We start from the raw sequence: 20,827 nt of genomic DNA, 5'->3' as shown, positions 1-20,827 counted from the left end.
GCACTTGCCGCCATGGCTCACTTTGCAGAACATACCTAGGCTTCAAGCAGGACCAGCATCAGCCACCAGGTAAAGAGTGGTGATGGCCAGGTGAGCACCATGGCCAGAGGGTATGGCCTCTGAGACCCCACTGCAGCCAATTCAGGCCCCCAGCTCCACACATCATCAGCAGGAGAGTGACAGAAACAGAGCAATGTCAAAGAACATGTTTTCAGTGCCAGATTCCAGGTTCCACACCTTCTTTCCTTTGCTCCTGCCTTGCGTGGCTCTATCCTCTTGAACTCCTATTCACCCAGCGTAGGCATCACCTCCTCCTGAAGGCCCTCCTGGACTGCACAGTTAATTCTGGGGCCTCCTCTGCTCAGGGCAGCTCCGATAGGCATCCAGGTGAATTCCCGTCTTTGAAGGGTTACACTTTAGGGCCTGGGATAGTGGTGCAGAGGGGATCACACATCTCTTTGCAAATCCCATGGAACCCATGAGCCTGGGTCCCCCAAACTGCATGTCCCCCACTTAAAGCTGGGCCAGATCCTGTTTGCTGTACCCAGGCCTCAGTTTCCCTGCTTGTAACCAGAAGGCCATGCAGCCAGAAATTGGCAGGGAGCTGGGCATGATAGTTCACACCTATCATCCCAGCACTTTGGGAGGCCAAGGCAGGTGGATCACCTGAGGTCAGGAGTTCGAGACCCCAGTCTGGGCAACACAGTGAAATCCCTGCCTCTACAAAAAAATAAAATAAAAACAATTATCCAGGCCTGGAGGCAGGCAGCTGTGGTCCCAGCTACTTGAAGGAGGCTGAGATGGGAGGATCACTTGAGCCCCGGAGTTTGAGGCTGGAGTGAGCTCTGATTGTACCACTGCACTCCAGTCTGGGTAACAGAATGAGACCCTGTTTATTAAATTAATTAATTAGGAAAAACCTTTTGTGTTCTTTCTGCTTTATTTATTTTATTTTTTTGAGACAAAGTCTGGCTCTTGTCCCCCAGGCTAGAGGGCAATGGCAAGATCTTGGCTCACTGCAACCTTCGCTTCCCAGGTTCAAGCAATTCTCCTGCCTCACTCTCCTGAGCAGCTGGGATCACAGGCGTGAGCCACTGTGCCCGGCCCGGGCTAATTTTTGTATTTTTAGTAGAGACGAGTTTTCACCATGTTGGCCAGGCTGGTCTCAAACTCCTGACCTCAGGTGATCTGCCCTCCTTGGCCTCCCAAAGTGCTAGGATTACAGATGTGAGCCACTGAGCCCGGCCTATTTTTATTATTTTTTTGAGATGTACTCTCACTCTGTCATCCAGGCTGGAGTGCAGTGGCACCATCTCAGCTCACTGTAACCTCCGACCCCTGGCTTCAAGAGAGTCTCCTGCCTCAGCCTCCCAAATAGCTGGGATTACAGGCATGCGCCACCACGCCTGGGTATTTTTTGTATTTTTAGTAGAGATGGGGTTTCACCATGTTGGTCAGGCTGGCCTCAAGCTCCTGACCTTGTGATCCACCCGCCTTGGCCTTCCAAAGTGCTGGGGTTACACTCGTGAGTCACGGTGCCCAGCTCATTTTTTGTACCTTTAGTAGAGATGGGGTTTCACTATGTTGGCCAGGCTGGTCTTGAACTCCTTACCTCAAGCAATCTTCCTGCCTTGGCCTCCCAAAGTGCTGGGATTACAGGTGTGAGTCACCACGCCTGGCCAAGACCCAGTTTTTTTTTTTAAAGATGGGGTTTCACCATGTTGGTAAGGCTGGTCTTGAACTGCCGACCTCAGGTGATCCACTCGCCTTGGCCTGCAAGGTACTTGGATTACAGGCGTGAGCCACCACGCCCGGCAACAAGACTCAGTTTAAAAAAAATTAATTGGTAGAGATATTGGTGGAGACAGGGCAGCGGGAGTAAGCGCCTGGTCCTGCTATCCTGGGCTCTCACTGACTGTGCTGGGTTGTAGGTCAGGGCCCTGGAAGGCACAGCTGTCCTGTGGCCCTGTAGTCAGCCGGGAGGCCAGGCCTGGCAGGACTCCTGCCCTAGAATCAGCTCCTCCCACTCCCCAGGCTCCCATTCGGGGTGCTGGCCGTACCAGGCCGCCTTGAGGGTACCCCAGAGCCAGCGGCCGCACAGCAACAAAGACACCATTCACCAGCTCCCAGCCATGAGGCCGTTCGTTTATGGAGGGCTGAGCCGGTGACATCTGTGTGCTTGTAACATGGACAGTATTTCTGGTCCCACATACACGCCTGGGCCAGCCACACTTCTCTCCCTTTGAGAGCAGGCAAATGAGGCTTGAAAGGGAATGAGGAATTGGCTCTGGATCATGTAACTCTTCATGGTGGCACTGGACAGGAAGCTCCCAGGATGGCGTCAGAAGCTCAGTGTGGGCCAGGCATGGTGGCTCACACCTACCATCCCAGCCCTTTGAGAGGCAGAGGCATGAGGATCACTGGAGCCCAGGAGTTCAAGACCAGTCTGGGCAATATAGTGAGACCCCATTTCTAAAAAAAAAAAATGTAGCTGGGCATGGTGGTGCATGCCTATAGCCCCAGCTATTTGGGAGGCTGAGGTGGGAGGATTGCTTGAGCCCAGGAGTTTGAGGCTGGAATGAGCTATGATTGCACTGCTGAACTCCAGCCTGGCCAACAGAGTGAGACTTGTCTCTCCCCACCCCCTGCGAAAAAAAACTCAGGGCTATCCCACCATTGTTCTTGCACAGATGAAGAACCAAAACTTCTAGAAGGGGTATATTGGCTGAGCGCGATGGCTCATGCTTGTAATCCTAGCACTTTGGGAGGCCAACAGGGGCAAATCACCTGAGGTCAGGAGTTCGAGACCAGCCTGACCAACATGGAGAAACTCCCATCTCTGCTAAAAATACAAAATTAGGCAGGCGTGGTGGCGCATGCCTGTAATCCCAGCTATTCGGGAGGCTGAGGCAGGAGAATTGCTTGAACCTGGGAGGTGGAGGTTGCAGTGCTCTGATACCTCGTCATTGCACTCCAGCCTGGGCAACAAGAGCGGAAACTGTCTCAAAAAAAAAAAGAAAAAAAAGAAGGGGTATATTTGCCCCCAGACCCTAAATCCTGGTCTTTGGACTACAGTCAAGGCCTAGCATAGGGCTCAGGCCTTAAAAAGCTGTTGAGGAGGGTGTGACACTGCAAAGTTGGGGTGAGGGGAGGGGAGGGCCCTGGGAGGAGGAAGCAGGAAGCCCCAGGGAAGTGCCTGGGAGAGGGAGGTTGTGCATCCAGAAGGAGCAGCCTCTGCCCTTTGGGTGTTGGCCCCTGCTTTGTGAGTGGTGGTCTAGATGGGTAGGGCAGGGCCCGAGTCCTCGGAACTGAGCCCAGAGTGAGCCGGCAGCCTTTCCTGGTGACCTCACTTTCCCCTGTAGAGCCTGTGGCATGGTGTCCAGTGGCCAGCCCGGGAGCAGCTCAGGACTGGCCTCACTTTGTGCCACACCGTTGTACCAAGGTGGCTCAGATGGCACCTGGGTTCCCAAAAGGGCCCAGGGACACAGCGTCCATGTCCCCTTCCTTCCCCGGAGGGACCTGGGGTGGGGCCTGCTGAAAGGATCATGTGACTTGCTCATGGGCAGCTTTTCCTGCTCCAGACACAGAGGTGCCCAGCGTAAGTGAGATGCAGGCGAGGTGAGGACAGGGCACGGTGCTGAGCAGGCATGATTTTTGAAAATGCTACTTTGTGGCTGGGCACGGTGGCTCACTCCTGTAATCCCAGCATTTTGGGAGGCTGAGGAAGGAGGATCATTGAGACCAGGAGTTCAAGACCAGCCTGGGCAACATAGTGAGACTCCATCTCTACAAAATATTTTTAAAAAATTTGCCGAGTGGGCCGGGAGCGGTGGCTTATGCCTGTAATCCTAGCATTTTGGGAAGCCGAGGTGGGTGGATCACCCAAGTTCAGGAGTTGGAGACCAGCCTGGCCAACATGGCAAAATCCTGTCTCTATTAAAAATACAAAAATTAGCCAGGCATCGTGGCGAGCACCTATAGTCTCAGCCACTCAGGAGGCTGAGGTAGGAGAATTGCTTGAACCTGGGAGGTGGAGATTGCAGTGAGCCGAGATCACGCCACTGCACTCCAGCCTGTGCCAAAGAGCATAACTCCATCTCAAAAAAAAACCATTAGCTGAGTGTGATGTCATGCACCTGTGGTCCCAGCTACTTAGGAGGCTGAGGTGGGAGAATAGCTGGAGCTCAGGAATTCAAAGTTGCATTGAGCCATGATCACATCACTGCACTCCGAGGGCTGAGGCAGGTGGATCATTGAGGTCAAGATTACGAGACCAGCCTGGCCAACATGGTGAAACCTTTTTTCTACTAAACATACAAAAAGCCAGGCGAGGTGGCCCACGCCTGTAATCTCAGTTATTCAGGAGGCTGAGGCAGGAGAATCACTTGAATCCTGGAGGTGAAGGTTGCAGTGAGCCGAGATCACGCCACTGCACTCCAGCCTGGGCAACAGAGCAAGAATTCATCTCAAAAACAAAACAAAAATGAGATACTCTTTCTCTGTCCAGGACTCTAAGGCCATGAGAGCCATCTGGAGCTCATCCTGTCCACAGGACACTCTTATTTCCTGGCAGTAGAAGTGGAGCAGGGCTCACTCACTCCCAAACCTCTACCCAACCTAGAGCAGGACAAACACCTATCACCTGCATAGGCAATGGACAGAGGACAGTGGCAGTGCAATCACCAGAGGCATTCAAGCCAAGGCATTTTCTTTACTTTTTTTTTTTGAGACAGTCTTGCTTTGTTACCAGGCATCAGGCTGGAGTGCAATGGTGCAATCTTGGCTCACTGCAACCTCCGCCTCCTGGGTTCAAGCAATTCTCCTGCTTCAGCCTCCCCAGTAGCTGGGACTACAGGCGTGTGCCACCATGCCCAGCTAATTTTTGTATTTTTAGTAGAGACGGGTTTCACCTTGTTGGCCAGGATGGTCTCCATCTCTTGACCTCGTGATCCACCCACCTCGGCCTCCCAAAGTGCTGGGATTACAGGTGTGAGCCACTGTGCCCAGCCTTTCTTTACTTTTTTTTTTTAGATCTAGTCTCACTCTGTCACCCAGACTGCAGTAGGGTGATCTTGGCTCACTGTAACCTCCGCCTCCTGGGTTCAAGTGATTCTCCTCCCTCAGCCTCCCGAATAACTGGGATTACAGGCATGCGCCACCATGCCCAGCTAATTTTTTTTTGTGTGTTTTTTTTTTAACAGAGATAGGCTTTCACCATGATAGCCAGGATGGTCTCAATCTCCTGACCTCATGATCCACCCGCCTCGGCCTCCCAAAGTGCTGGGATTACAGGCATGAACCACAGTGCCCAGCCTGTGTTTTCAATCTATTATCTATATCTATCTATGTATCTAGATGAGATCTTGCTATGATGCCCAGGCTGGTCTTGAACTCCTTGCCTTAAGTGATCCTCCTGCTTTAGCCCCCCAAAGTGTTGGGATTTCAACTGTGAGCCACTGCGCCTGGCTGGAGTGCAGTGGCACTGTCTTAGCTCACTGCAGCCTCCACCTCCTGGGCTCAAGGGATCCTCTTGCCTCAGCCTCCTAAGTAGCTAGGACCACAGGCACATGCCACCACATCCAGCTGAAGCTTGATATTTTTCCATGGTGTATGACTCGGGGCAGAGGAAGAAGTACAAAAACATGTTGGCTTGCCTTTGAGGGCTGATGGAAGGGGGTTTCCAAAATTAACAGCAAGAACCTCAGTGTCTGTGGAAGGGGTTGCCAGGGGCATGCAAGGTCTGCGGCTCAAGGCCCTGTCGATAAACCCATTTGAAGCAGGATGACAGGAAGGTGACCCCATCTTTCCCACTCACTGAAAGCCCCTGGCTGGGATTGCCTGAGGCAGACACAGGCTCTGACCAGCCCCAGCAATCAGTTTATCAGCCAGCCGGGCTGAGGGCCTGGAGTTAGCTGAGTGCCCAGCCTGAGACCTTGTGGGCAGTGTGTGGTCATGCTGGCATTCCAGGGGCCTTTTGGCATGTGGGGAATGTCCCAGGAAAAGCCTTCGGTGAGGCTCAGAAAAGGGAAGCGTCCCTAGAGGCGGTGGGTGGGGGCATGGGAGGTGGTATCTGTAGGGAATGTCCCCTTTCAGGGAGGAGGACGGAGAGTTTGGGTTATGAAGATGGGGGACTTTAGCCAGCACCATATCCCTCCTGTGTGATCAGCTCAGAGTCCCATGATATTGGGCTTTGGGAGGGGATGGGACACTGGCCTCGGAACCAGAGACCTGGGCTGGTCGGGCTCAGAGTCGCTGGACCTCTCTGATCCGGATCAAAAAACAAGAACACCAATTCCTGTCCTGCCCAGCTACTGCCAGCTGGGACCTGCACCCTGGCATCGACAGCACCGGCAATGTTGGCCACTGACTCAGCCACTATCCCGGATACCTGTTTGGGCCACCCGGGGTGGGTGCCTGGGCCACAGGGAGGGGTCCTGGTGGCCTTCAGGGCAGTGGCTGTGGGGCTGAAGCCTCAGGGAACCACATCTGCAGGGCCTCGGAGACAAACTAGTTGGGTGTGTTGGGGTCTGTGGGTCCCAGCTCCCTGGCCTCACCGGGTCCCCACCCCACTGACAGCTCCCAGCCTGCACCGCCCCCCCCCGCCCCCCCCCCAGCACCTGTAAGGCTCTGTTCTCAAAGGCCACCTCCTCCAGGCTGCCCCTGGACCGCCACCTCCACCCAGTACAGATCTATTCCGTGGTCTCTTCGGTCTCCATCGTGACCTCAAACCTGGCCTGTCCTTGCTCCTAGCTAGGCTTGGGATCAGGGGGCATCCGAGGTGGGGGGCATCCGGGAGGGTTAGATGGCTGGTGCGGGGAGCCAGGGTTGGGAAGGGTGGCGTCCTCAGGTGATAGCGCTGCGGGGTGGGGTGGAGGGACGCGCCAGCGGGGCAGCAGGGGAGGCCGCAGGGCCCGCTCCCTCGGCCCGGGGCCCCCTTCCGAGAGGAGCCGGGGGCGGGGAAGGGGGCGGGGCCCGGCGGCGCTGACGTCACCCCGCCTATAAAACGGCCGGGGCGCAGCGGGCCCGGCTTTGTGGAGCGCTGCGGTGAGTGCGCGCCGGCCGCGGCAGCCGAACAAAGGAGCAGGGGCGCCGCCGCGGGGACCCACCACCTATCTTCAGGAGCCGCGCCGCGGCCTCCCGTCTGCCGCCACGATGACCGCCAACGGCACGGCCGAGGCGGTGCAGATCCAGTTCGGCCTCATCAACTGCGGCAACAAGTACCTGACGGCCGAGGCGTTCGGGTTCAAGGTGAACGCGTCGGCCAGCAGCCTGAAGAAGAAGCAGATCTGGACGCTGGAGCAACCGCCCGACGAGGCGGGCAGCGCGGCCGTGTGCCTGCGCAGCCACCTGGGCCGCTACCTGGCGGCGGACAAGGATGGCAACGTGACCTGCGAGCGCGAGGTGCCCGGCCCCGACTGCCGCTTCCTCATCGTGGCGCACGACGACGGCCGCTGGTCGCTGCAGTCCGAGGCGCACCGGCGCTACTTCGGCGGCACCGAGGACCGCCTGTCGTGCTTCGCGCAGACGGTGTCCCCCGCCGAGAAGTGGAGCGTGCACATCGCCATGCACCCGCAGGTCAACATCTACAGTGTCACCCGAAAGCGCTACGCGCACCTGAGCGCGCGGCCGGCCGACGAGATCGCCGTGGACCGCGACGTGCCCTGGGGCGTCGACTCGCTCATCACCCTCGCCTTCCAGGACCAGCGCTACAGCGTGCAGACCGCGGACCACCGCTTCCTGCGCCACGACGGGCGCCTAGTGGCGCGCCCGGAGCCGGCTACTGGCTACACGCTGGAGTTCCGCTCCGGCAAGGTGGCCTTCCGCGACTGCGAAGGCCGTTACCTGGCACCGTCGGGGCCCAGCGGCACGCTCAAGGCAGGCAAGGCTACCAAGGTGGGCAAGGACGAGCTCTTCGCCCTGGAGCAGAGCTGCGCCCAGGTCCTGCTGCAGGCGGCCAACGAGAGGAACGTGTCCACGCGCCAGGGTGAGTGGGGACGCTGCTCCCGCCTCTCCCGCTCCGTGCACAAAGCGCACCCGACCCGCGCCCCTCCAGCCTCCCGCCTTTTATCGCCTGCGGCGCCTCTGCGGTCCGGAGCACTGCCCGGTGCGCCCCTGCTAGGCACGCGGGCTACTCCGCCCGGAGGGGACCGGGGTGAGGCTTTGCCCATCCTGGGGCGCCGCTGCCCGCCTCCCACCCCGGGCTGGGGTCGTGGTCTCCCCTAGGCCACGCGAAGGCGCAGGCGAACGTGCACGCTCCTAACCCCCGGCCCAGTCCCCCTGTTCTCCCCACGCGCGCTGATCTCTCGGATCGGCGGTTCCAGTTCTTGGGGAGCGGGCGTCCCTCGCCCATTTCCTCGTGCCCCTCCCCCCGTCGGGAGGCCTGTAGCTCTGGGGCCGAGACGAGGGTTGCCACTCGCACGGGCGCGCCTCCGCCCCCACCGGCAGCCTTCGCGGGCGAGGTGGGGGAGGTTAGCCAGGCCTTTGATCCCGGCGGGGCGCGCCTCCACTTCCCCTACTGCTGGGCCTTCCTCCATCTCCTCCCGAGGCCGGGCGGGGTCGGCCTCCGCTGGGGGTGGCGCGCGGGGTGTCTGCCCTTCCCCCCCAGCCCCTCCTCCCGCGTCTGCCCCGCGCTCGAGGCCGCAGCCTTTGTGAGCAGGGGGGCGGGTCGCCTCGACTGGGTCCTCCCTCGCCCCCTTTGTCCTGCTCCATCTCTGTAGATGGAAAAACCAGATGCGGCGGGGCGGGGGAGGGGATCGGCTTTTGCGGGTCACCCCTGCAGCGGAGCTCCCCGGGCCGCCCTCGGGCCCAGGGCTCGGGTCCCGAGGCTCCCCAGGAGGCGGACTCCCTCCTCGCGCCGTGGCCCTGGAACGGCGTGGCGCGGATGGCTGACCTCCAGCCACCCCGCCCTTCTCCCGCCGCTCGCGTCTCCGGGCGGGTGTGCGGAGCTGCGCTCCGCTGGGGACCGAGGGCGGCTACAGCACTCGCCAGGAGACCCCAGGCCAGCTCCCTCGGGAAGCCCCTACCCTCGGGTGAACCCATCCCTTAGGGCGCTCGCCCGGAACAATTGACTGCAACTCGATCCGTCCCCTCCGGGGCCTCCCGCAGGCGCGGCTATTTTCGAGCGGCCTGTGCGCCAGAAGTGGGCCCCGCTCTTTCCCATCTTTCTCAGATTCCCCTCTGCCCCGGGGGGTTTCTCTTCCTTTTGGCGTCCTCTTCCACTCCTGGCGGAGAAGCTGCTTCTTGCTTGCAGACAGAGGCCCAGCTGGAGGGAGGGGCCTGGGGGGGGAATCTTGTTCCTTTGACGGGAAGTCGGACCCCAGGCCCTGGATGGGAGCCCAGTTTGTGTCCTCATCCCTCCTTTTGGAAGCAGGCCTCCTGACGGCCCCCCTCTTGTCTGTGGGCTCTGCAGAAGGGAGAAAGACCCCCATGGCAGTGGGGGTGAGGGTGGAGGCCTGGGTGGGGTAATGGCCATTTTGTGCCAGAAGTTTGTTACTTTAAGGCCCAGAGAGGTGAAGCCGCTTTACCTGGGTCACACAGCAGGTGGCCACAAGTAAGCAGCATGCAGAAGTGGGTGCATTTGGCTCCAGAAACCCCTTTTCCTGTCTCCCACGCGCGGGGTGGGTAGAGCTCACCTGTTCAGCAGGCATTGGGCCCTAGGAAGGGGACCTGCTGAGCCATGAGTAGGGTTCATATTTTCTCTTGCGGACATTACCAGGTGTCAAGGAAAAGGCAGCTGATACAGGTGATTAGATGGGTGAGTCCCTTCTGAGCAGGACATCTGAGCTGACCTGAAGGATGAATACAAGGTGGCAGGTATCTGGGGTGTGTGGACCAGCATTGCAGGCCGTGAATGCAGCCTGTGCAAAAGGGCCTGTGGCAGGAAGGTACAGAGAAAGCCCAGTGTGGCTGGGAGGAAACTTGTGAGGTTGGGAGCTGGGGCTGGAGAGCCAGCATGGCCGTCGATGGGTGCTATCAGTGCAGGGCCGTGGTTCTCGCCTTCAGGTTGCAGCCATAGCCTCCCCCAGGGAAGGAGTCCACTGCCTCTGAAGTTAAGAAGTAGGGGGAAGGAGCAGAGAGCCCAAGGGTGTTTTGGCGAGCCTGGGCGGATACTCCCCTCTCCTCAGAAGCTTGCTGGGGGCGTCAAGGATGTGATTCAGGCTAATGGGTGGGAGGAACCAGAAATTGCAGCCAGGAGAGGTGGTGGTGATGGCTCAGCTTGGAGTTTAAAGGGTTGTGGAACTAGGAGTGGCGGGGAGGGGAGCTTGGGGTCTGAGGTTGGGGTTCCACTGGCCTCAGATCTTGGGGTTTTCTCATTTCTGTGTCAGCCAACTCCTGGGGGGTTTTTGGAGAGCTGGAGTCTGCAAAGGTGGGCGTGGGGGGTGTGTCTGCAGAGGCCATTTTGGACAGGCCTGCGTGGCAAGGGGGAGGCGTCTGTGCTTCCACACACATGACACACATGCCAGGGACGCCAGCCAGGAAGGGGAGGATCCGGGCTTAGTGGGCGGGGGGGATGTGAATCATCTCTGCAGGCCTGAACGGGAGGGCTGGTGGGGGCAGGGTGCTCCCCTTTGAAAAATGTTGCTCCCTGCTCTCCAGCCTCAGTTTCCCCCTGCTCTCCAGCCTCAGTTCCCGCATCTGTAAAGTATGCATTCCAGGCCTTCTCCGGCTGGCCCAGAGCTGCCCTGGGCAGGGTCTTTTGGCCCGGCTTTCACCCCATCACACCAGAGGCTGTGTTGGCTGAGCGAGTGCTCCTTTCTCCTCCCACCGCACCACACGTTCCTCCCTGCATCTCTGGACCCACACCTGCCCTGGCCCCGATCTGGGCAATGCTTCACCACATTTCCTGTCTCCTCACATCTGTCCCACCAGCCTCCTTGCATCTGGGGCTCCATGCCAGGGCTAGGGCCTGGGCTCCCTGCTGGCTTGGGACAGGCCCTCTCCCAGCCACTCTGAGCATGGCTGACTGACAAAGGGCTGGTCCAACTGGGCTTTGCAGGATGTGTAAGAGTTCTCAGAGGCAGGGCATTCTGAGCCTGGGGAATGGCTTCTATAAGGTTGCAGGAGGCATTTCAAATGGCCAGGTAATTGGAAGAGTTGGCTGGAAAGTGGGTGGTGATGTGAAGCCACAGAAGATTCCAAGTCCCCTCCCCTGAACGAGATGGAGGGGAGTGCCTATTTTGAACAAGCAAGGGGCATCTGTGGACTGTTAAGGCCTGAGATGGACTGGGGGATGTGAGGTACCCAGGGGGTGCCCCTCTGAGTCACCATAGAGAATGGTGTAGAAGGCCGGGCCCACTGCCCACACCTATAATCCAAGCACTTTGGGAGGCCAAGGAGGGAGGACAGTTTCAGCCCAGGAGTCAAAGCCAGCCTGGGCAATTCGGTAAAACCCCTGTCTGCAAAAATACAAAAAAATTAGCCTGGCATGGTAACACATGTCGGTCATTCCAGCTACTCAGGAGGCTGAGATGGGAGGATCGCTTGAGCCGGGGAGTTCAAGGCTGCAATGAGCCGAGATCATGCCACTGCACTCCAGCCTGGGCAACAGAACAGGACCCTGTCTCCAAAAATATTTTTTAATCAAATAAAATAAGGCCGGTCGAGGTGGCTTATGCCTGTAATCCCAGCACTTTGGGAGACTGAGGCACATGGATCACTTGAGGTCAGGAGTTTGAGAACAGCCTGGCCAACATCTCTACTAAAAATACAAAAAATGAGCCTGGTGTGGTGGCGCATGCCTGTAATCCCAGCTACTTGGGAGGCTGAGGCAGGAGAATCTCTTGAACCCAGGAGGCGGAGGTTGCAGTGAGCCAAGATCGTGCCATTGCACTCCATCCTGGGCAACTTGAATGAAACTATCTCAAAACAAAACAAAAGACAAAAACAAAAATAATTTAAAGAAAAAAGTTAAAAAAAAAAAGAGAGAGAATGACTTAGAAGCTGAGGACAGGGAAGGCCACCATGAGGGCAGGACAGGCAGGGGTCTCTCTGGAAGGAGGCGGGAGAGGCGCCCGTGGGCTTGGCACAGGAGACTCTTCCTCTCCCAGCTCCCAGGGGCCCCTATGGGCCTATGACTCAGGAGTTCTGTGCCTCTGTTGATGAAAAGAAAAACCTTGAAGAAAATCCTGTTCCCATAGTAACACAACTCTAATTAGAGACACTAAGGCCAAGCTGGGGTTTTGGCACCTAGGAAGGGCCTTGGAGGCAGGCGGGGCCCTGCTGGACTGGGGGTGACTCCCCTTTCCTCCACCTCTCCCTGTTGGGACCTGATGTCTCCTTGGCACCAGGCCACTGAATCCTTTCAACATCCTGGCAGAGTGGAGAGGCTGGGCCCTTTTGGACAAGTGGGGAAACCGAGGCAGGGTGCAGGGAAGTCACTCTGCTAAGGGTGCCTGGCCCCGAGGTGGGTGCTTCACTGGCTGGCCTAGGCCTTTGCATCAAGCCAGTTCCAGGATTGAATGCAATAGACTGATGGTGACATCTGCAGCAGTTGTGTGGCCCTGGGCAAGGAATGGCTGGGGGGGGCTCCCTTCTCTGGCTGGGGGAATGAGATTAGTGTGAACTTCATGGAGTTGCCAGGAGGATTAAGGCCCACAGGTATTCACACGTGGCCCCGTGGCTTTCCCCGAGCTCAGCCATCAGAAGTCTCATTGAGAAGGAGCCTGCTGGCTTCCTGCATTTGTTCCAGGCGGGTTGGTAAGCGCCCTGCTTATTGCAAGGGTGTGTGAGGATGAGCCCTGTAAGCCCTAGGATGAGGTTGTTCGAATGTGGTTTCTGCTCCATTGTGCCTCTGCATTCGTTTGCCCCTCTTTCTGGGGAACCTGGAGCCCCCCACCCCCTTGGACTTTCCTGCTGCTGGGGTGGGCCTGCAGGAGGCTGTCCTCTTACCTGGTCCCTAACTTCCCTCCCATCAGTGGACCCCCCATGCATTGGGCAGATGGTGCTCTGCTGCTAGCACAGGCCAGGGCCCACAAGGTGGCTTTGCACAGAGCAGGGTGTGGTCATGGCCTGTAGATGTGCAGGTCCTTCTGGGTAGAATGAGGGGGTGGTGAGGGCAGCTGTGTGGGTGTGTCTGGGCTGACAGCTCCCTGAGGCTTCTGTGCAGTGGGAGTGGGGAGAACCAGCCCTTTGCAGGGCCTCTTGGCTGGTGGAGGGCTGAGTGAGGAAAGGCCCCGGCCTCATTGTGTTCCCTGGGGTGTGGCTTTAGGATGGTCCTGGCACCTCGACAACACAACCCCTGCTCACCTCATCCTCTTCCCATGCTTGGCTGGGGTGTGGTGGCCGAGCCAGCCCACTCAATGGAGTCCCCGGCAGTGGATGCTATGGAGGAGTCAGGCTTGAGGGGGCCCAGGGGACCTGGAGGGTGGAACCCAAGGGGTTCCAAGAAGGGGCTGGGCCATGATCCCAGGGCAGGGACCCATAGACAGGAGGGTGGGGCAGGGGAAAGGGCGTGGTAGGAGGGCTGCCCCCTCCCATCCAGAGAGCCAGCCAGACCCTTACTTTCTCTTGCCCTGTGACCTCAGGCAAGAACACGCCACCACCAGCCTCAGTCTCCCTCTTTGTGAAGTGGGATGAAGATCCCCACCTGTGGCGCAGATGTGGGGGTGCATGGTTGGGTCACAATGGAGCAGGATGGGGAGGCCGGGCATGATGGCTCACACCTGTAATCTTAGCACTTTGGGAAACAAAGGTGGGAGGATTGCCTGAGGTCAGCCTGGGCAACAGAGCAAGACCCCCATCTCTAAAAAATCATTTTATTTATTTATTTTTATTTATTTATTTTTGAGACAGAGTCTTGCTCTGTCGCTCAGGCTGGAGTGCAGTGGCGCAATCTTGGCTCACTGCAACCTCCGCCTCCTGGGTTCAAGGGATTCTTCTGCCTCAGCCTCCTGAGTAGCTGGGACTACAGGCATGTGCCACCATGCCCGGCTAATTTTTGTATTTTTAGTAGAGATGGGGTTTCACCATGTTGGCCAGGATGATCTCAATCTCTTGACCTCGTGATCTGCCTGCCTCGGCCTCCCAAAATGCTGGGATTACAGGCGTGAGCTACCTTGCCCAGCCCAAAATAATTTTAAAGTTAGCCAGGAATGGTGTTGAGTGCCTGTGGTCCCACCTACTAGGGAGGCTGAGGCAAGAGGATCTCTTGAGCCCAGAAGTTGGAGGCTGCAAAGAGCCGTGCTTGTGACACTTGCACTCTAGCCCGGGCAACAGAGCAAGAGTCTGTCTCTAAAAAAAGTAAAAAGAACTAGCTGGGTGCAGTGACTCACACCTGTAATCCCAGCACTTTGGGAGGCTGAGGCAGGTGGATCACCTCAGGTCAGAAGTTCGACACCATCCTGGCCAACATGGTGAAACCCCATCTCTACTAAAAGTACAAAAATTAGCCAGGCATGGTGACGTGTGCCTGTAATCCCAGCTTCTTGGGAGGCTGAGGCACGAGAATCTCTTGAACCCAGGGGGTGGAGGATGCAGTGAGCCCAGATAGCACTACTGCATTCCAGCCTGGGCGAGAGAGCAAGACTCAACCTCAAAAATAAAATAAGAACTGAGGATGTGTCCTCGGTGTGGGCTCCACCACCTGCCAGCCTCCCTCTCCTGGGGTTGATGCCTGCCACCCACCGTTGGGGTCCCTGCAGCATCAAGGCGCCCAAACAATGACTCGCCAGCTCCGAGCAGGCAGCCGCACGCAGCCTGGTGGACGCCTCTGCTGCTTCAGTTCTTAGAATCCAGGGCACGTGGGGAATGTGAATTTGTGCTGCTGGAGCCAAACATCCCACCTCCAGGTTTTAGCTGGAGGAATCCATTCGGATATGCAAAGCGACATGGTTATGATGAATCGCAACTGTGCGGCTGGGTGCCAGGGTCCACTCCTGTAATCCCAGCACTTTAGGAGGCCGAGGTGGGTGGATCACCTGAAGTCAGGAGTCCTGGCCAACATGGTGAAACTCCATCTCTGCTAAAACACAAAAAAATTAGCCAGGAGTAGGGGAGGGTGCCTGTAATCCTAGCTATTGGAGGGACAGAGGCAGGAGAATTGCTTGAACCCAGGAGGCAGAGGTTGCAATGAGTTGAGATTGTGCCATTGCACTCCAGCCTAGGTGACAGAGCAAGACTCTCCTTCTCAAAAAAAGTATAGTGGGCCGGGCGTGGTGGCTCACGCCTGTAATCCTACCACTTTGAGAGGCCAAGGCGGGCGGATCACGAGGTCAGGAGTTTGAGACCAGTCTGGCCAATGTGGTGAAACCCCATCTCTACTAAAAATACAAAAAAAATAGCTGGGCTTGGTGGCACACTCCTGTAATCCCAGCTATCTGGGAGGCTGAGGCAGGAGAATTGCTTGAACCTTGGGGGCAGAGGTTGCAGTAAACTGAGATCGCGCCACTGCATTCCAGCCTGAGCGACAGAGACTGATAGAGACTATCTCTGGGATAAAAAAAGGAAGAATAGCAATGGCGCCATAGCCTGGGGAGCAAAACCTGAAAGCCACCTTAAGTGTCCTGATGTTAAAGGTGTCTGCTGTCTCATGTGATTTTTTTTTTTTTCCTGAGATGGAGTCTTGCTCTGTCCCCCCAGGCTAGAGTGTAATGGCATGATCTTGGCTCATTGCAACCTCTGCCTCCCGGGTTCAAGTGATTCTCTTGCCTCAGCCTCTGGAGTAGCTGGGATTACAGGCGGTCACCACCATGCCTGGCTAATTTTTGCATTTTTAGTAGAGATGGAGTTTCACCATGTTGTCCAGGCTGGTCTCAAACTCCTGACCTCAGGTGATTCACCTGCCTGGGCCTCCCAAAGTGCTGGGATTATAGTCGTGAGCCACCGCACCCGGCCCCATTTGTCCTTTTCTTTACCATTTTTGTTTGTATTGAAAGCAGATCACTGACATCAGGGCATTTCATCTCAAAATACTTCCATCTGTGTTTCTAAAAAAATGAGGGCATTTTCTTATGTAACCGAAATGTGATCAACGGTAATCAGTCATTCACATCTAATTCTGGCTGTGATTGGCTCAAGGATGTCTTTCCCGCAGTTGATTTCTTGATCCTTTTTGTTTTTTTGAGGCAGGGTCTCATTCTGTCACCCAGGCTGGAGTGCAGTGGTGCAATCACAGCTCACTGCAGCTGCGACCTCCTGCCTCAGCCTCCCAAGTAGCTGGGTCTATGGGCGTGCACCACCACTCCCAGCTAATTAAAAAAAAAAACAATTAGTAGAGACGGGGGTCTGGCTATATTGCCTAGGCTGGTCTCAAACTCCCAGACTTAAGCGATCCTCCTGCCTTGACCTTCCAGTGTTGAGATCACAGGCATGAGCCCCTGGCCCTGGCCCCTATTCCTTCTCTAACTGGGGAAAGTCACGTGGGACAGATGTAGCTGGCCTTGGCCTTTGACCGGCCCTGCCTGTGTTCCCGGGTGCTGTCTGCTGCCTCTGATGTGTGCTACTGTGGGGTCTTGGTTGCCTGCCCCACCCTGCCCCATGGTGTATAGTTCTATGAGTTCAGGGCTGTGGTCGGCCAGAACTAGGGGGCATGGGGCCCCTGTACCAGCCTGAGGCCTCCTCTCCACAGGTATGGACCTGTCTGCCAATCAGGATGAGGAGACCGACCAGGAGACTTTCCAGCTGGAGATCGACCGCGACACCAAAAAGTGTGCCTTCCGTACCCACACGGGCAAGTACTGGACGCTGACGGCCACCGGGGGCGTGCAGTCCACCGCCTCCACCAAGTGAGTGCCCCGCCCCCACCCATCACCCCTCCGCCAACCTTCGCTTGCCTGGGCCACCCCGCCTGACCCTGTCCCGCATCCGTCAGGAATGCCAGCTGCTACTTTGACATCGAGTGGCGTGACCGGCGCATCACACTGCGGGCATCCAACGGCAAGTTCGTGACCTCCAAGAAGAATGGGCAGCTGGCCGCCTCGGTGGAGACAGCAGGTACCGCCCAAGCCCCAGTTCCCTGGAGCCACCCTGGAGTCCTGGAGGGTCTGGCCACCCCGTGGTCACTTGGTAGCCCCAGCCAAGGCCCGCTTTGTGCTGGGCATCCCCCCAGACTGGCCCCATACTGTCCTGCCCTGCGGCTGACTGCTGTGTGACCCCAGATCCTGACTCACCTTCTTTGATCACCACAGCCCCCACCCCACTCCCTGCCAGGAGGCTCATGACTCCCCTCTTTCTGGGACAGGGGACTCAGAGCTCTTCCTCATGAAGCTCATCAACCGCCCCATCATCGTGTTCCGCGGGGAACACGGCTTCATTGGCTGCCGAAAGGTCACAGGCACCCTGGATGCCAACCGCTCTAGCTATGACGTCTTCCAGCTGGAGTTCAGCGACGGCGCCTACAACATCAAAGGCAGGTTCTCCTGCGGGCTGTGGTGGGGCGGGGACCCCTCCGTGGGGCTATGCTCAGGGCTTTAGGGAGCGCCCCTGCACCCATGCCTGACCCTGGCTGGGCTCATGGCCATGCCAGGCCCTAAGGGGAGTTCAAGTGATTCTCCTGCCTCAGCCTCCCAGCCTTCCAGGCCCTGGGGGGACAGGTGTCCAGTGGCCACCAAGGGGCTCTGGGATGAAAGCAGCCCCTTTCCTGATCATCTGTATGGTGGGGTTCGATCATACCTTGCCCACCTGACAGAAAGGTAGAGGAGAGGAGAGCAGGGAGAGAGAGGTTCTGGAAAGTGCGTGCAGGGGAGGATGCACCTCGGTTGTGGGACTGAAGCCCCTTCCCGGGGAGGACCCAGCAACCCAGAGGTGCCTGTTAGGGTTCAGAGCATGGTTTTGTTTGTTTGTTTCTTTGAGACTCACTCCACCCAGGCTGGAGTGCAGTGGTGTGATCTTGGCTCACTGCAGCCTCCACTCTGCTTTCTGGGTTCAAGCAGTTCTTCTGCCTCAGCTTCCCAAGTAGCTGAGAAAACAGGTGTGTGCCACCACACCTGGCTAATTTTTTATATATTTTTGAATTCATCTTAATTAATTAATTAATTATTATTTTGAGTCAAAGCCTCGCTCTGTTGCCCAGGCTGGAGTGCAATGGCATGGTCTCAGCTCACTGCAACCTCCGCCTAATGGGTTCAAGCAATTCTGCCTCAGCCTTTCGAATAGCTGGGATTACAGGTGCTTGCCACCATGCCCAGCAAATTTTTGTATTTTTTTAGAGAAGGGGGTTTCACCATGTTGGTCAGGTTGATTCGAACTCCTGACCTTGTGATCTGCCTGCCTCAGCCTTCCAAAGTGCTGGGATTACAGGCGTGAGCCACTGCGCTTGGTGTATTTATTTATTTATTTTGAGACAGAGCATTGCTCTGTCGCCCAGGCTGGAGTGCAGTGGTGTGATCTCAGCTCACTGCAACCTCTGCCTCCTGAGTTCAAGCAACTCTCCTGCCTCAGCCTTCCGTGAGTAGCTGGGACTACAGGTGCCCGCCACCACACCCAGCCAATTTTTGTATTTTTTAGTAGAGACGGGGTTTTGCATGTTGGCCAGGCTGGTTTTGAACTCTTGACCTTGTGATCCACCAGCCTCAGCCTCCTAAAGTGCTGGGATTACAGGCATGAGTCACCGTGCCCTGCCTAATTTATATATTTTTATGTTATTTATTTTTTTTTATAAAGATGGAGTTTCGCCATGTTGGTCAGGCTGGTCTTGAACTCCGGACCCGCCTTGGCCTCCAAAGTGCTTGGATTACAGGCGTGAGCCACCTCGCCTGGCCTTTTTATATTATTTTTTGAGACAGAGTCTTGCTCTGTCGCCCAGGCTGGGACCAGATACCTGCTCACTGCAACCTCTGCCTCCCGTGTTCAAGTGATTCTCCTGCCTCAGCCTCCCGAGTAGCTGGGATTACAGGCGGGAGCCACCATGCTTGACTAATTTTTGTACTTTTAGTAGAGACAGGGTTTCATTGTGTTGGCCAGGCTGGTCTCGAACCCCTGGCCTTTGCCTCAGCCTCTCAGAGTGCTGGGATTATAGGCGTGAGCCACTGAGGCCGAAATAAAATAACTCAGTCTGCAGAACATGTTTTGGGACCCTCGTTCATGTGTCCACCATGGGCAGGAGGGTGAGGGCATAGGAACCCTGGCCCATTCGGAGCAGGGACTGGAGGGTGGGGTGTCACCCTTGGGAACACCCATGCCCACCCCTAGATGCTGGCCCAGGGTGGGGCAGGGGAGCCGGGCTTTAGGCACCACTTGATAGAGTCCGCCTCCCCAGACTCCACAGGCAAGTACTGGACGGTGGGCAGTGACTCCGCGGTCACCAGTAGCGGCGATGCCCCTGTGGACTTCTTCTTCGAGTTCCGCGACTACAACAAGGTGGCCATAAAGGTGGGCGGGCGCTACCTGAAGGGTGACCACGCGGGGGTCCTGAAGGCCTCGGCGGAGACCGTGGACCCCGCCTCGCTCTGGGAGTACTAGGGCCTGGCCACCCCTGCCCACGAGGGGCCTCCTCCCAATCCTCCCTGCTAACCCCTTCTCCAGGTGGGCTCCGGGGCCGGAGGCAAGCCCTCTTGCCTTTCAAACTGGAAACCCCAGAGAAAACGGTGCCCCCACTTGTCACCCCTATGAATCCCCCACTCTTCCCTCCACCAGGGTCCCCCACTCCCCTAGGGTCAGCAGCTTTGGCCTGGCCCTGGGAGGGATTTCAAATGCCCCTGCCCTCTTGTCGGCTATGGGGCAAGGCTGGCACCTCTTTCATCTGACCTCTGAGCCTTATTTCTCTGGAAGTGGCTGAGGGGTAGAGTGGGGTGGGTCTGGGAGCCCTGGGCATGTAGTGTAACTGGAATCTCCTGCCCCTCCCAGCCATTTCCTACTGGCCTTCTAGGAGCTGGGCATGTATCCCAAGCCTGTCAGTGACCTCCCTGGTGCACAGCCTGAAACCCGTGCTTGGAAAGGGAAGCTGTCGGTGGGCTAGGACTGACCCTTGGGGTTTTTTTGGGTGGTGGCTGGAGACAGCTCCTCTCCCACTTGGGAGAGACTCAGCCCAGCTCCCTTGACCCGAGCAGCAGGGCGTGAGGGCCACAGGGTCTGTCTGCCTGCTACACGTTCTGCCAGGGTGGTGGGCGGGGGTCGGGGTGTGAGGGCTGTCTTTCTCCTTTTTCCTTTCACCCTGGCCTGACTGGAAGCAGAAAATGACCAAATCAGTATTTTTTTTAATGAATATTATTGCTGGAGGCATCCCAGGCAAGCCTGGCTGTAGTAGTGAGTGATCTGGGGGTGTTTCTCCGCCCCGTCCTCCGTCCTTCCTGTCCAGCCCCAGCCACATGCCTGGGCTGCAGATGCCTGGGTCAGAGGCCCTGCTGTGATTGGTGCTCCCTGGGCCTCTTGGGTGGATGAAGCCAGGCATCACCCCCACCCCGGAAGCCCTGGGGTGAGCCGCTGGGCCCCCCTGCTGCCAGCCTCTACCCCCTTCCCGACATGCATCTCACTCTGGGTGTCTTGGTCTTTTATTTTTTGTAAGTGTCATTTGTATAACTCTAAATGCCCATGATAGTAGCTTCAAACTGGAAATAGCGAAATAAAATAACAGTCTGCAGCCCCAGGCTGGCCTGTGTGTGTCTTGGGGTCGAGGTGGGCGAGGGGCTGGCGGGACAGGTGGGTGCCCTGGCTCAGCTCGGTCCTGGGAGGGGGCGGCGGGAGAAAGGAGTGGCTCCAGTGGGTGCTCCGAAGCTCGTGGGGCCGGCACACCTCTTTAAGAGGGTAATGGGGCGCTGGGAGGGGGTGGACTGCCCATGGGACTCCCAGAGCCACCAGGAGGTGTTCCCTGGTGAGAAGTGGCTGCACCTGGGGCTCCTCGTAGTCCACGCCCACCATGCGGGAGGCCCCGGGGGTGTGTGGGGGCTGCACACTG

At 57.3% G+C, this 20,827-nt stretch overlaps 1 protein-coding gene and 1 long non-coding RNA gene across 2 annotated transcripts; both read left to right on the top strand.

Annotated features, from left to right (window-relative positions):
- The first annotated feature begins 7,031 nt into the window (after positions 1-7,031).
- FSCN1 (fascin actin-bundling protein 1) lies at positions 7,032-20,512 on the top strand. Its single transcript, XM_002757735.7, has 5 exons — positions 7,032-7,984; positions 16,565-16,721; positions 16,808-16,929; positions 17,177-17,344; positions 19,193-20,512. The coding sequence occupies exons 1-5, from the start codon at positions 7,153-7,155 to the stop codon at positions 19,393-19,395; spliced, it is 1,482 nt and encodes a 493-aa protein (XP_002757781.1). The 5' UTR covers positions 7,032-7,152; the 3' UTR covers positions 19,396-20,512.
- On the top strand, positions 8,698-12,111 carry LOC144580562 (uncharacterized). The gene is made up of 2 exons (XR_013530342.1): positions 8,698-9,550; positions 9,716-12,111. It is a non-coding gene; the product is annotated as an uncharacterized LOC144580562 (long non-coding RNA).
- Positions 20,513-20,827: the final 315 nt, after the last annotated feature.

This window comes from Callithrix jacchus, chromosome 2 (assembly GCF_049354715.1).
Source record: "Callithrix jacchus isolate 240 chromosome 2, calJac240_pri, whole genome shotgun sequence".
Taxonomy (NCBI): Eukaryota; Metazoa; Chordata; class Mammalia; order Primates; family Cebidae; genus Callithrix; species Callithrix jacchus.
This window is presented reverse-complemented; position numbering and strand designations above follow the sequence as displayed.

Bases quoted from the DNA above. Each gene is read 5' to 3' on its own strand.
- FSCN1 (XM_002757735.7), top strand. From the start codon at position 7,153: ATGACCGCCAACGGCACGGCCGAGGCGGTGCAGATCCAGTTCGGCCTC. The intron at 7,985-16,564 runs GTGAGTGGGGAC...TCCTCTCCACAG, and splicing joins GAACGTGTCCACGCGCCAGG to GTATGGACCTGTCTGCCAAT. The intron at 17,345-19,192 runs GCAGGTTCTCCT...CCGCCTCCCCAG, and splicing joins CGGCGCCTACAACATCAAAG to ACTCCACAGGCAAGTACTGG.